Source organism: Manduca sexta, chromosome 20 (assembly GCF_014839805.1).
Source record: "Manduca sexta isolate Smith_Timp_Sample1 chromosome 20, JHU_Msex_v1.0, whole genome shotgun sequence".
Lineage (NCBI taxonomy): Eukaryota > Metazoa > Arthropoda > Insecta > Lepidoptera > Sphingidae > Manduca > Manduca sexta.
Window position 1 is genome coordinate 1024124 of NC_051134.1, and position 12167 is coordinate 1036290.

Sequence of the window (12167 nt, forward strand, 5' to 3'; positions counted from 1 at the left end):
AAACGTCGCTACAATCAAACAGATGGTAAATAAATGTACTTAGAGCAAAAGTATTATAAGATGGTCGACATATTATGGACTGACCATGAAATAACTTTTTTTGTTACAAAGGATACATTTTTAAATATAAAAATGCTAAGTATCTACCTGTCTAAAACTCGTACAGTCTCATTAGAGGTCTAAAATAAACTCTATACAATTATCTTACTTAACATGTAATATACTGAAAAAATGTATTAAAATATTTTATAGTACGTAAAAATATGCTGTTCAATGAATTGTACCTTATTCTACAATTGCGTTATACTGATTCATCAAACTGTTTGAACCAATTTTCTAGATAGTTCCATATTAATATTTAGTTCATCGACTTAGTAGCTACCGTAAAAAGTAGTAACATTCAAATAGCGGATTTGAACTAGCAGGCCGATTAGCGAGAAATATTTCTCGTCAGGGAATACTATATCTGAATGCCGTTTTGCTAACCATAAGTTGCACTAGAGAATTCCTGTCTCAATGAAAAGCAGGTTATCCTAATAATGTGGCACTACTTTAGCCAGAACATCGATTAAATAGATCCAATATTATTAAATTGTCTAAACAGTAAGACTATTATAGGCAAACATAATAAAATTTAGGAGCGAAATAGATAAACGGTGGGAACAGTGGTAGCATGCCTACAAAAAGTGACTTAGGGTTTTAGTAGTCAAAACTTCACTTCTTTCAAATTGAGTTGAATTTAGACAGTATTTTTATATGGTATAGTCGAAAATACTACAAATTCCTTTTTCTACTGCTTGTCATTAAATACCTCCTATATATCCTCCTATATACCTATGTTCATTCACTGTCATCACTTAAGAACAGATGACTGCCTCGGTGGACTGCCTTCTGATATAAAAACAAGAATAACGAATTACCCAAAGTAAAAACAGTCTCCGGAATAAAATACATTATTATAGTCGAAGCAACCGTTTCCTATCGATTACATTGGATAGAGTACAGTTAGCCATTTAGCAAATTATCCTTCATTCTACTTTTACGACTTTTAACAAATAGAACTGTCCCATTCATAGGTAGGAATTGTTGTGCCCCAGAAATAATATTGGGTAATACACACACATAGTTCTTTTATTCCCAAAAAGATACTTAGAAGCACAACTAGTACTCAGTTTTTGCCGTGTGTGTTTTTTACCATAATATCTTAGGGAGCGAGCCAAAAGCCATATCGGGTACAAATTTCTGACTCCGAACTCACACTGACCAGAAAAATCCTAATGTCCCATTGCCTCACTGCGGATTCGAACTAGTGACCTCGGATCGGTGGTCATGCTACGCACAGAATACTACGCAGCCGAAGCAATCATTTAGTAATACATATATATTTAAAGGTAATATTTTAATTATACGCTTATTATGCATGATAAGACATTATGAATACATATTATCTAAGTATGTCAAAATTACCTCAATTATAGGATAAAATCAATTTTAGAAGTAAATTTCATTCTCTAGATATAGTAGCTGAGTTATTCTAAAATTTGCTGCATTTTGTAAGGATTAGAGAAGAAAGAAGAGAGCTAAGGAACTCTATGAATAAGACCATACAAATTTTAAGAATCAGTTGCACCGGACATACACACAAATTTTACCGCTTATATTAGTATCGATAGATCTTATCATGTTGACGTTTGCTACTTGTAGTATTACAGTTGTTGAAGAATTCGATCATAATATTGTGTAAGAACGTGTAAGCATTTATAGCAGTAGAAGTTGTCGCGCACCTCCTCTAACAAGGAAATAGCTTTTGATTACATCGATTGCCAATTTGTGAAAGATGCGGGACGTACGAAATGTGTACGACGAATTCTCGTTTCTGATACTTTACATTGTCCGTAAGGCAGTAAAAATGTATATAATAGTTTTGTGCTCTGAGATATCAAATCCGATGCATATGCTTAGGTACTAACTTTAATTATAAAATTGTTAATGGTTGTCTTCATGAAATTCCTTTATAACGTTTAAAGATATTTTAGAAGTGATTCGATTTGAACTATATTATTAAGTTAGACTTGTAAAAAAAAATCATCTCAGTTGAAACGTGTCTGCAATATTTAGATGTGTGAATAATGTTGAAATAGAATTTGACTCAAATTTATTCACTTTTTTCTTTCTCTTATTCTAAAATTATATTAGGTATTATAATCACCACTATGTATGCACTGAAAAGGTATATTTTACTAATGTATACAATATACATACATAGGTTAATGGACGAATCGGAATACTATATGAAATGAAATAGTCTTTGTACATAGTATAGTCAATATGAATTATTGTGTATGACAAGATGCAAAAAAAGAAAAAACACTACAAATATTTATTTATAATTTGAATACAAAACATGTCTATTCGGATATAGCACTTGAGCAAAATACGAATAAATACTAGCAACTACGTTATACAATGCTCTAAATAATTGGATAAATACATCAAGTTGAAACCACAGAAGGGGAATTCTGAAATGTCATTCTATTGAAAGGTAAATCTAAAGTGTAATCCGCCTGGACTTCGCCGGGCCGTGTGGTCAGATCTATAAGCGGAGTCGGTGCATCCAAAGCAGTAAATATTGACTGAGTGTTAGGTTCTCCCGTGTAGATAGGATAGAGTCTGGGTTCCGAATCTTGCGTTACTGCTTTAGTTATTTCTGGCTTCCAAGTCACTGTTCCTGCATGCTGTTTCGTTTCTTTATTTTCATTTTTAGTTTGCGCTATGTGTATTCTATCGGTTTTGATATTTTGTATATCAGTCCACGGATTGTGTACGGACATTGACGGAGGAGGAGTGCCAGCTATCGCCGCAGGTGGTGGCCAGTCGTCATGGCTTCGCTTCTCGTAATGATCGTACGGAGGGTAGGTGTGGTAGAAGCCGTAGGTCAGCGGACTTGCAGCGATCTGGAGCAGAACATCTATTAACGGGTTATCTTCGTGATATTTAGTATTCGTGCTTTAAAGCCTATGTGCGTAATATAATTTTATGGTCATGGATACAGAAGTAGAAAACGATTAATATGAAATCATACCTTCCCCCTGTCATGATACCCATGATAGTCATTATTAGTTTCTACCTAAAAAAGAATGTTAATTGTTCAGTATCCGGTTAGTTGGTTAATTTATAATTAAGTTGCTTTAGTGGCTGTTTGTTAATGCGTATCAATTCAGATCATCTGAGTATTAATACCGCAGCGAGATACATTTAAAATAGTTTGTTATATGTAATATATTTTATAACATAGATCAACAAACACGGAAGTTGATTAGCAAACGATAATTTATACCGTTTATCACTTGCAGTTCTATAAGAATCATGGAAACAGCGACGGGTCTACAGAAAAGAATAGGCATATGGAAAGGAAGGGGGTTGTTAGGGCCTTGGTAATCACTCGCCATACAAAAGAACAAGCTGCCACACTACGTGTTTGTATTCTGACATCTTCACATAGCGGAACTCTGCCACTTTAAAATTATACCTAGTTGTACTATCTATTCTACGATTTTAGTCCTATCTTAGTAAGCATTCATAGCCTTTATTTATTGTGTTAAATTACTACTGCCGATTAAAACCAATTTGTTAATAAAAATAATCATAATTAAATATTTTTTTCTAACTACGTAGATAATTTGTAGCTTACCTTTTTTAAACCTTGTATAGAAGCAAGAATAAGAGCCATTTTGGCTAGTAGAAGCGCTTTCCCTCCAAGAACAGCGAGGAATTGGAAGCCCATAGGAATCATTACCATGCCAATTGAAACTACACCGAACATCATCATTGTCATCATTTGATGGCGCCGTCTCCCACGATACTCAACTGTATAGACAAAGTTATGTTAAAGGAAACCATCTGACATTAATAAAATATATTTTCATTACCTCTACAATCACTTTATTGGAGGTAGGTAAAATATTGGAAAAATTCTAATGTTGAGAATCGAATTAGGGGCAAAGCACTGTTTAAGATAAACATTGTTTACATTATACATTGACGAAGCCTTAAAGAAAAAATAATATCTTTAATCCTTAATATCTTAATATTACATAGCATCTTTTTCTTACTAAAACAAATAAAACTAACCTTTTTCTATAGGTTTGCCGTCATCAAAATCGAACTTGATAACGTGCGTTCTAAGAACTTTTGCCATTCGTTGCAGAGCAAGTGTGCGCCAATCGCCTTCCTCTAGCTCGGAGTCAGTCCAAGAACTTAAAAAAAAATTAACTTATATTCATCAATTAACCAGCTGTTAGCCGCGGCCACATAAATATAGGTTAGACAAAACAATTAGAGCGTTAGCTAAGTCTAAAAATGTTCTAAGAAGCTAAATCCAAACACGTTTTTTATATGTATAATTATTGTTTCCAAAATAGATTCGATAAGCACTTTATTTCTACGTTAAATACTTTAAAACAAAGAGACAAAATCATGATCAGTTAATCAGTGATTAAAAATGGATCACATGAATGAATACCATTCAGCAATCATAGATCCAGTTGTATTTTATATTCGTAAAAGCCTAACTGTATTACAACCTCTGTATCATATAATACATATAGGAATGGTTTCGCGCAGTGGACATCATGTGAAACGTTTTTTTGCGTCGGCTACCCGCTGTTTTAGAGGCGTTCGCTGCATCAATATTTTCGCCACTTCGGTGAAACTGGAGCGCGTGTTGCGCAATTTTTTACACGACATCCACTCTACGTGCGACGTTGACGAATTGTTTCGAGGTCACTAACCTGACGGGTGGATTTTTTATTTCGACACTTTACGAAATACCATATGCTAAAATTATTGAAATGTAGGAATGTACTGGAGAATGCCGTTACCAAAAGTGTGCAAACAAACCAAGATAAAGATATCTGCAAACTAAAAGAGAAAGACCACTGAAATTGATTAAACTTTGTAATTCTGAATAAAGGCTTATATTATTAGAAGAGGTGCACTATTCAATGATTTGGCATGATCGATTTCTATTACTGAGTGTTAAAGTATAACGCAGCTAAAGTAATAAAATTACCGGTTTATTTATATTTAAGAAAAACATCGCAAATCTTGTTAAAATGACGAATATAATCTTGTTAAAGTTTCTATTATTTTTGTGCAAGAAACAACTTATGGCTACCGTCGGCGAGTAAAATGAATTTGACCTAAAATCTATAAATGACACAATATTTAGACAACCTTACCTAGTATAATTTTCAGGCATGATGTTACCGGATCGGTCGACGAGTTCGAATCGTACTAAATTGACCCCTTCGCCTATAGGAACGACATCAGGGCTTAGTGTTCGATCCAGTGCCCGTAAAGTTTTACGTTTCATACATTTGACGAACTTGGGGAAGTACTCCTTGTGGTCAATAATATCCTTTACGTCCATCAACTGCAATAATATGGAAGGGTTTAGTAAGGATCGTATTTGGGAAGGCGATATCCTATTTACATAAAAAGATCAAAGTTTACGTTTTCCATTTATTCTTCAAAAGCTTGCCATTTAAGTCGAAACTTTTAGTAATAGAAAGTCTGACTTTAAAAATGTTACTAAAGTCTGATTCCTTTTCGTTTTTATTCTTCGAAGGAGACCTTTATTTGAAAACTAAAAACGGATAAAGAAGTAAAATACTCAGTAAATATTTTATTCGGAATATTCTGTGTAAGAATGTGCATCAGAATTTTGATTTGTATTTAAATGCTAAATTTGTATGCAACTAATATTTTCTTCTTTTTTTATAAATTAATATATTATTAAATGTAACTCCACCACTTTATTTAACAACACGTCCTGTAACCTGTTGTACTATCTAAAAACAGTTTTTTTAATCAATCACAGACAATTTATTTACAAATGACATCTTTTAAGATTACACATGTTTTATTTTTTATTAACACATGAGTAATCTTTTATAACTATCTTTTTTTAAGTTTTATCAATTCCGAGAATATTCTATAATCAATTTTAAATACTGTTAACAAATTACCACATTTATCTTGTATGACTTTTCCAATGTTTATATTGTTAAATGTTTTTTGTAGTTCCTCTGCAATATTAAATAATTATCGATTGACTTCTACGACTTTTAAAGATAAATGTGATAAGGCAATATTTATAAATGCGTGCGTAATCCCTATAGAGTAAGCGTCCATCCAATGTTGGGTAAGCCGATTACTATCCTGAGCGGCTATCGAAGAGATTATGCGAGATATCAACATGAGCAGAACAGGCACTTTGTTAAACGTCCTTAAATAGACTTTAATGTTAGATATTGCGGTTTTGCGTACTTAATTACTTCCACTCAGACAACAGGGTGTTCGGATGAAAACATTTTGGTAGCACTACATTGTGGGGCAATTCTGGTTTGAGTATATAGTTTTTATTTTAGAAATATAACAGAAATAAATTTAACGCAATTATCGATAAACTCAAATAAACGAGCTTGAATTAAACCCCCAACACGGTAATCTAACTTGGATTACAGTGTGGAATGGCGTTATTTTTTAACCAATACCTAAGTTTAGAAACCAACCCCTTATTCATAGACGTTATTTATCTAAGGACGGAGCATTGCTGTGATAACAAGTCTGTTAGCTTTGTTTATCTGACAACTAGATTCAAGTTGCATCTCAATATTAGCCAATCGGCCCTATGTCTACGCACTGCGAAGGCTGCCATGCCGTCAGTACTGAGAAACAGACTTGTTATCACAGCAATGCTCCATACTCAGATAAAAACGTCTATAATTAAGAGGCTAAATATAAATTTACCTTTTTAGAACAATCTCGCCATATAATCCGTACGACGTCAGCGCCTTCTAGCCACAAATCAGCCAGAAGTCTACTCACATACGTATCTGTATCATCTTTCAACTCTCCACGACAAATATTAATTACAGTTAAAGCAAACAGCGATAATACGAGAAGATTCTTAGCTCGGGAACGCATTGTGGGGCTAATCAGATCACTGTCACGCGTCACATATCTCGCAGAAAGGGCAGAGTAAAATCTGAAAATGTATATCTAAATGTAATTGAATTTGAATAAAAATAGAATGTGTAATATTTTTAGATATTACGTGCTGTAGCGCTCGGTGAAGGATATTAATCTTTAGGAACCGTATACTTTAAGTGATTGTGGAAATAGACGTTGTTATCCACATATAACGAATACTCTTAATATTTTAGGAGATGGAAATCGTGTTTTAGAATTGTAATATCATGATAAATTGATAAATTTGTTTGAGACAAATCAAAAATTACTTTATCGGGAATTTTGAATAATAAATAAAAACTAGGATAAGGGAGCTACAAAACTCAGAATGTAAATAATTAAGTTTACAAAGCGTAAAATGCGAAAAATCACAAACAAATTGTCACCAACACGTTATTCTTCTGTCAAGGTCACACTCACAATGAAATTTTCATTGACCTTTTTACGTTATATATTCTACTTGGTCAGTAGAAAGCGAACGATTTTCCACGCGATCACAAACCAAATCATGTTAATGAACAACACATACCCATTCGCCCAGAACCATGACGATATGTGTTTGCCCTCCCTCGATTTATTTATTGCAGGCTTTCTAGAAAAAGTAAAATCAAACGTCAATATCATGGTTACTAGAGCTGGAATATAAACCTTCCCTAATAATGTCTTGTTGACAATCATCTTGTTTAGACTGTAGATTTCATGTTGAAGCCGACATGAATGCGATAGAATCGAGTTTGCAATAGCGTCGTCGAACGATTGGAAATTCTGGATAACATCTAACATATTTTCTGTGTTTGAGTTAGATCGACATTCCGCCTGTCATAGTTTGAGTGTTTTATCTGATGATCGTATTTAAGAGTGAAGTATGGAGAGGAAATAGGAAATCAGACAGGTTAATAAAAGTCTAAACTCAAAATCGACTCTTCAAACAAGATAGTAAGTAGTGGTACAGAGGGTTTGTGTGGCTTAAAATAGGTAGGTGTTTAGTATTACTTAGTAGACACAGCTGCAATTCCTCCGTATAAGCCAAGAACGTAACGCAGGGACGTATAAATGAGAAAACCGAGGAATAGTCGGATGTGACACGAGGGATTACGGTTTGTTACCCGTGTTAAAATAAGCAATACCTAGCATTCCATTTTATTACACACTAGCTTTTCCATGCGACTGCGTCGTTGTTGAAGCCCTTTTAAGAATAAAAGTTGCACTAGTAGTTCTCCAGCTTAAAATTATCTAATCTAAGATCTGTCCGATTAATCATAATCCCTGCCTATTCCTATATGTGATACTGTGTGAATGTATACAAGTTATCTTACCGTGCCAGAATTGGCATAGAAATATAAGTTGTCAACAGTTTTGGATGGCCTCCCATTGTGTAGCTATCTCTCGTCGTCACTGTATAGTTGTTGTGTACGTTTTTTCGCCAAGCAAAATCCCCAAAACGAAAAATCTAATGTCAAACCACTGTTGGCCTACAACTGCGAACTGACTCACGTGTTGCAACTAGAAACAGTTGAGAATATTAAATTGTAATTATGTCAGTTTTTATTTTATTCTCTCTACGAAAAATTTCCAACTTTTTAAGTTGAAGCGTAACGAATACGATAATTAGGTAAATATATATGGAAACGTGATCGAATTTTCTACAGTAGTTTTTTGTATTATGCAGTAACAAAACGAACAACTATAGAAATTGCCATGATTGGTTTGTTTTAATAGTTTCTTTATTTATTAGTCTAATGTTTTGATCGTAGCTATTTGATACGCAAAAAATACATAGTCTACAACAGTTTTATTACGTTTACATGTTAATATTATGTAACAAGCAAAATATATGTAATGTTATGGTTAAATGGCCAGCATAATAACATTAGTATTGATACACTTTATTTTGAAAGTAAAAATTTTTGTCTTTAAATATCAATACATATAAAAATGTATCACTTCCGATGGCGGAGTTCAATACCGGAGCCACCGGTGGATAGAGATTCAAAGTGAGGAATCTCGTCACAACGCATGCCTTGTCCAGCAATGCTGCCGTCTGCATCTGGCCTCTGACCCAACATTCAATTATTGAGAGCCTTTTTTATATTAATTACTATTTTAATTACATTCGTCCCTGCTTCGTAACAATTATACTTTTTGTTATAAACATCAATCCTGATCTACTTAGGCGTTATTATATTTGAATTCAGAAACAAATTGTTATTTTACTTAGATGATACAATATATGAATTGAGCAATAAACGGTTATCAAGAAAATAATACTTCCTTCATAAAATATTATATAATAGTTTTGTAGGAGCTATCCATAGTACATTGCATTCAAACATATAAAAATTACCACAGTAACAAAACTGCGATACAGGTTTAGAGCCCGCCGTGAACTGCTATTAAAATAATTGTAATCGCTGTAATAAATAAATCTAAATCATCTTTCACAGATACCAAAACAAGATTTATCTTATATAAAACACTAGTCCCTAGACTTATAAATGACTGATCGAAGAGCCCTTTGTTATGCAAATATCGTTTTCGCCAAGTGATATCTAGCGAATATGCGATGTTTTAGCTTTAGCCAAAAAACCTTTGATGTTGGCCGCCGTACCGTCCAGGTTTTTTTTCTTTTTTTTCGTCCATTAGGAAACTTTGGCGTTGTTTGTAAAAATGTTTAATTAGACATCTATTCGTACGCCATATATTATTGTTCCTTTTGCAATGCTAAATTTCATTTAGCATAAAATATGCTCAGTAGGACCTTTACGTTTCAAGAGAAGGGACAGTAATAAAAATACCGTCGGTAAAATGGGTTATTTTCAGCCACCTAAATATTCTACGTTTAGCAAAACTAGCTGTCGCGCGGGTCCACCCGCTTGATTAGGCTTTCCCGGAATATAATTCTTACCACGTATTTATCTGAGTTAAAAAGTCTGATATATGATGTTGGCCCAGGACGTCGTATATCTGTATACTCGATTTCATTCCATACACTTTAGCGGTTTCAGAGTTTACTTCTAAGAAACAAATACATATTCAGAATAGAATAAAATAGAATAATGTTATAATAGAAAATCATGCGAAATTGTTTATTTTAAAATTTTATAGGATAGTTGGAACCGTTACGCATTGTTAATATTCTGCATTCCAAATATTCCAATAAAACATTTGGAATTAATCTTTTAAAGAAAAAAAAGAGGCTGAGTTTTAAAATTTAGATTATGCAACATTATATATTTTTTTAAAGTTGGTATTAATTTTCATATTTAATGAGGTTTTACGACCATATCCCTCTTTGACCACCTCCGGAATAAACGAAATCAGGTAAACCGTGACGCATTAAATACTAATTATTCTGTCACAGCATTCCACGACCCGGAATTCGAATCCAGCAGCTCTCAGTCCGTATACTGTCTACTAAGCCAAGGGGACGAAAAAATATGAAAAATACCACCAGAATAGTTCTTATAAAGATGCGGACCATACTTCGTTACGTAATATTGTTCTATATTTTCTGGTTTCGAGTAGTCAAAAACACTCTTAATGCTTGCAGAGAACTGATAAGTATGCATAAATCATAATTACTGATCGGAGTCAAGGAGTCTGGGATCAGGATCAATAAACTAATGGACGAACGTGTCTAGAATAGCTTAACTAATTGATTACTAAGCGGCCGCGCCTCTAAGCACACACCGGGATAAGTACTTGCCAAGTTCCATTGAACTAGTTTTTGCTTGTGGTTTCATATCCATTTTACACAAGAACAAGTCTGGAAAGTTATCTTCTCTAAGTCCTTGTTTAAACATGTCATCATTGAAACTGGAATGAAATAACATTATGGAAAATCGCATGTCTTACGCTATAACTATATTAGAATTTTAAAATATGACAATTAAGGTAAAAGCAGCAAATTCTCTATGGGGGTATATCTGCAATTACGGGTGATCTAATCAAAATACAGCTTTTCATTGCCTTATGGGTATATCGGTGATTTTTTTACTCTCTTAAGCCGTAACAGTAAAAAGACAGATAACTCTTATAGACTGAATCCCCCTGACCTTAGTTAGAAATATAGATCAAATAAATAAATTCAATAGAGTCCACTTTAATTAGGTACATATTATAATTTATACTCATACTTTCGCAATCAATATCGGGTCAACGACGTAAGGTGGATTGTTTTGCCGATTACGCTCTTAAATTGTGCGCCTGCAGAACGTAATTGTGTATGCTCACAAATTAATATTACAGATCATTTAAAAAGCCGTTACATTTTTTAGTGCATTTATGTAGTATAAAATGCATGAAAAATTATCTCAGTAGACGTTAATATTTAGTAATGTATAAAAGAAATACAACATTCTTATGGGATTCAAATTATAATCGTTCGCATCGCGCGATAAATAAACAAGATAGATAGCTACGCTAAGTAAACATAGCACTGTTTTAAAGAACAAAATATGACTATAATACCAAAATGAAATGTATTTGTTCAGTACTATACTTATATTTACACTTTATATCACAAAGTATTAACTCAAGAATGCTAACTGTTTCAATTGTTTTCTTACAGGTTATGGCATAAAAAAATCAATGTATTTAAAATCTAAGTAAGTTAAAACTTTGCAGTTGTATTAATGTTTTAAGAAGTTAAAACAAGAATTAAATTTGTTTAAGCATTGACGTATATATTTCAAGACACGAACGTCCATTTTATATAAACTATTTGTTCAAAATCTGAACTAAAATTGCAACCAAAGCGTCACTGTCATAATCTATTTATTCACTTGAACAACAATTTTACTTCTTTGACTAATATTTTTATTCAAATCCAGGTTTACACTAGACTTGAGAATTTATATCATGAACGTCATTCCGTATACAACCACAAGCTGTCAATATTGACCATACTAAAGTCAGTTTGAATGGATTGCAGTTCAATTCAGTTGAGCACAATGAATATTCAGAACGCGTAACCTAGTACGTAATACATATATATCGATGTGTTTAAGTGTTACAAATAAAGTCCTTCTGAAAGATTAATTCTTGAATCGTAGGCACAGAACATAATATGAACTATATTCCTGTGATCTTATGCTATTACTTTTTCATGACATGAATCCTTTTGTTGAGGA

The 12167-nt window shown here is 33.2% G+C and overlaps 1 protein-coding gene across 1 annotated transcript; it reads right to left on the reverse strand.

Moving 5' to 3' along the window:
* Positions 1 to 2416: 2416 nt before the first annotated feature.
* LOC115444081 lies at positions 2417 to 7619 on the reverse strand. The gene is made up of 6 exons (XM_037440750.1): positions 7565 to 7619; positions 6814 to 7051; positions 5241 to 5434; positions 4132 to 4256; positions 3692 to 3867; positions 2417 to 2954 (listed from the first exon to the last, which is right to left on the reverse strand). Exons 2-6 carry the CDS (start codon positions 6988 to 6990, stop codon positions 2493 to 2495), a joined length of 1134 nt encoding a protein of 377 aa, XP_037296647.1. The 5' UTR covers positions 6991 to 7051; positions 7565 to 7619; the 3' UTR covers positions 2417 to 2492.
* Positions 7620 to 12167: the final 4548 nt, after the last annotated feature.

Excerpts from the sequence above, each read along its gene's own strand:
- LOC115444081 (XM_037440750.1), bottom strand. The coding sequence starts at position 6,990 with ATGCGTTCCCGAGCTAAGAATCTTCTCGTATTATCGCTGTTTGCTTTA. Across the intron at positions 5,435-6,813 it reads GGCGAGATTGTTCTAAAAAG|TTGATGGACGTAAAGGATAT; the intron begins GTAAATTTATAT and ends ATATTATTGCAG. Across the intron at positions 3,868-4,131 it reads CGGCAAACCTATAGAAAAAG|TTGAGTATCGTGGGAGACGG; the intron begins GTTAGTTTTATT and ends TTGTCTATACAG.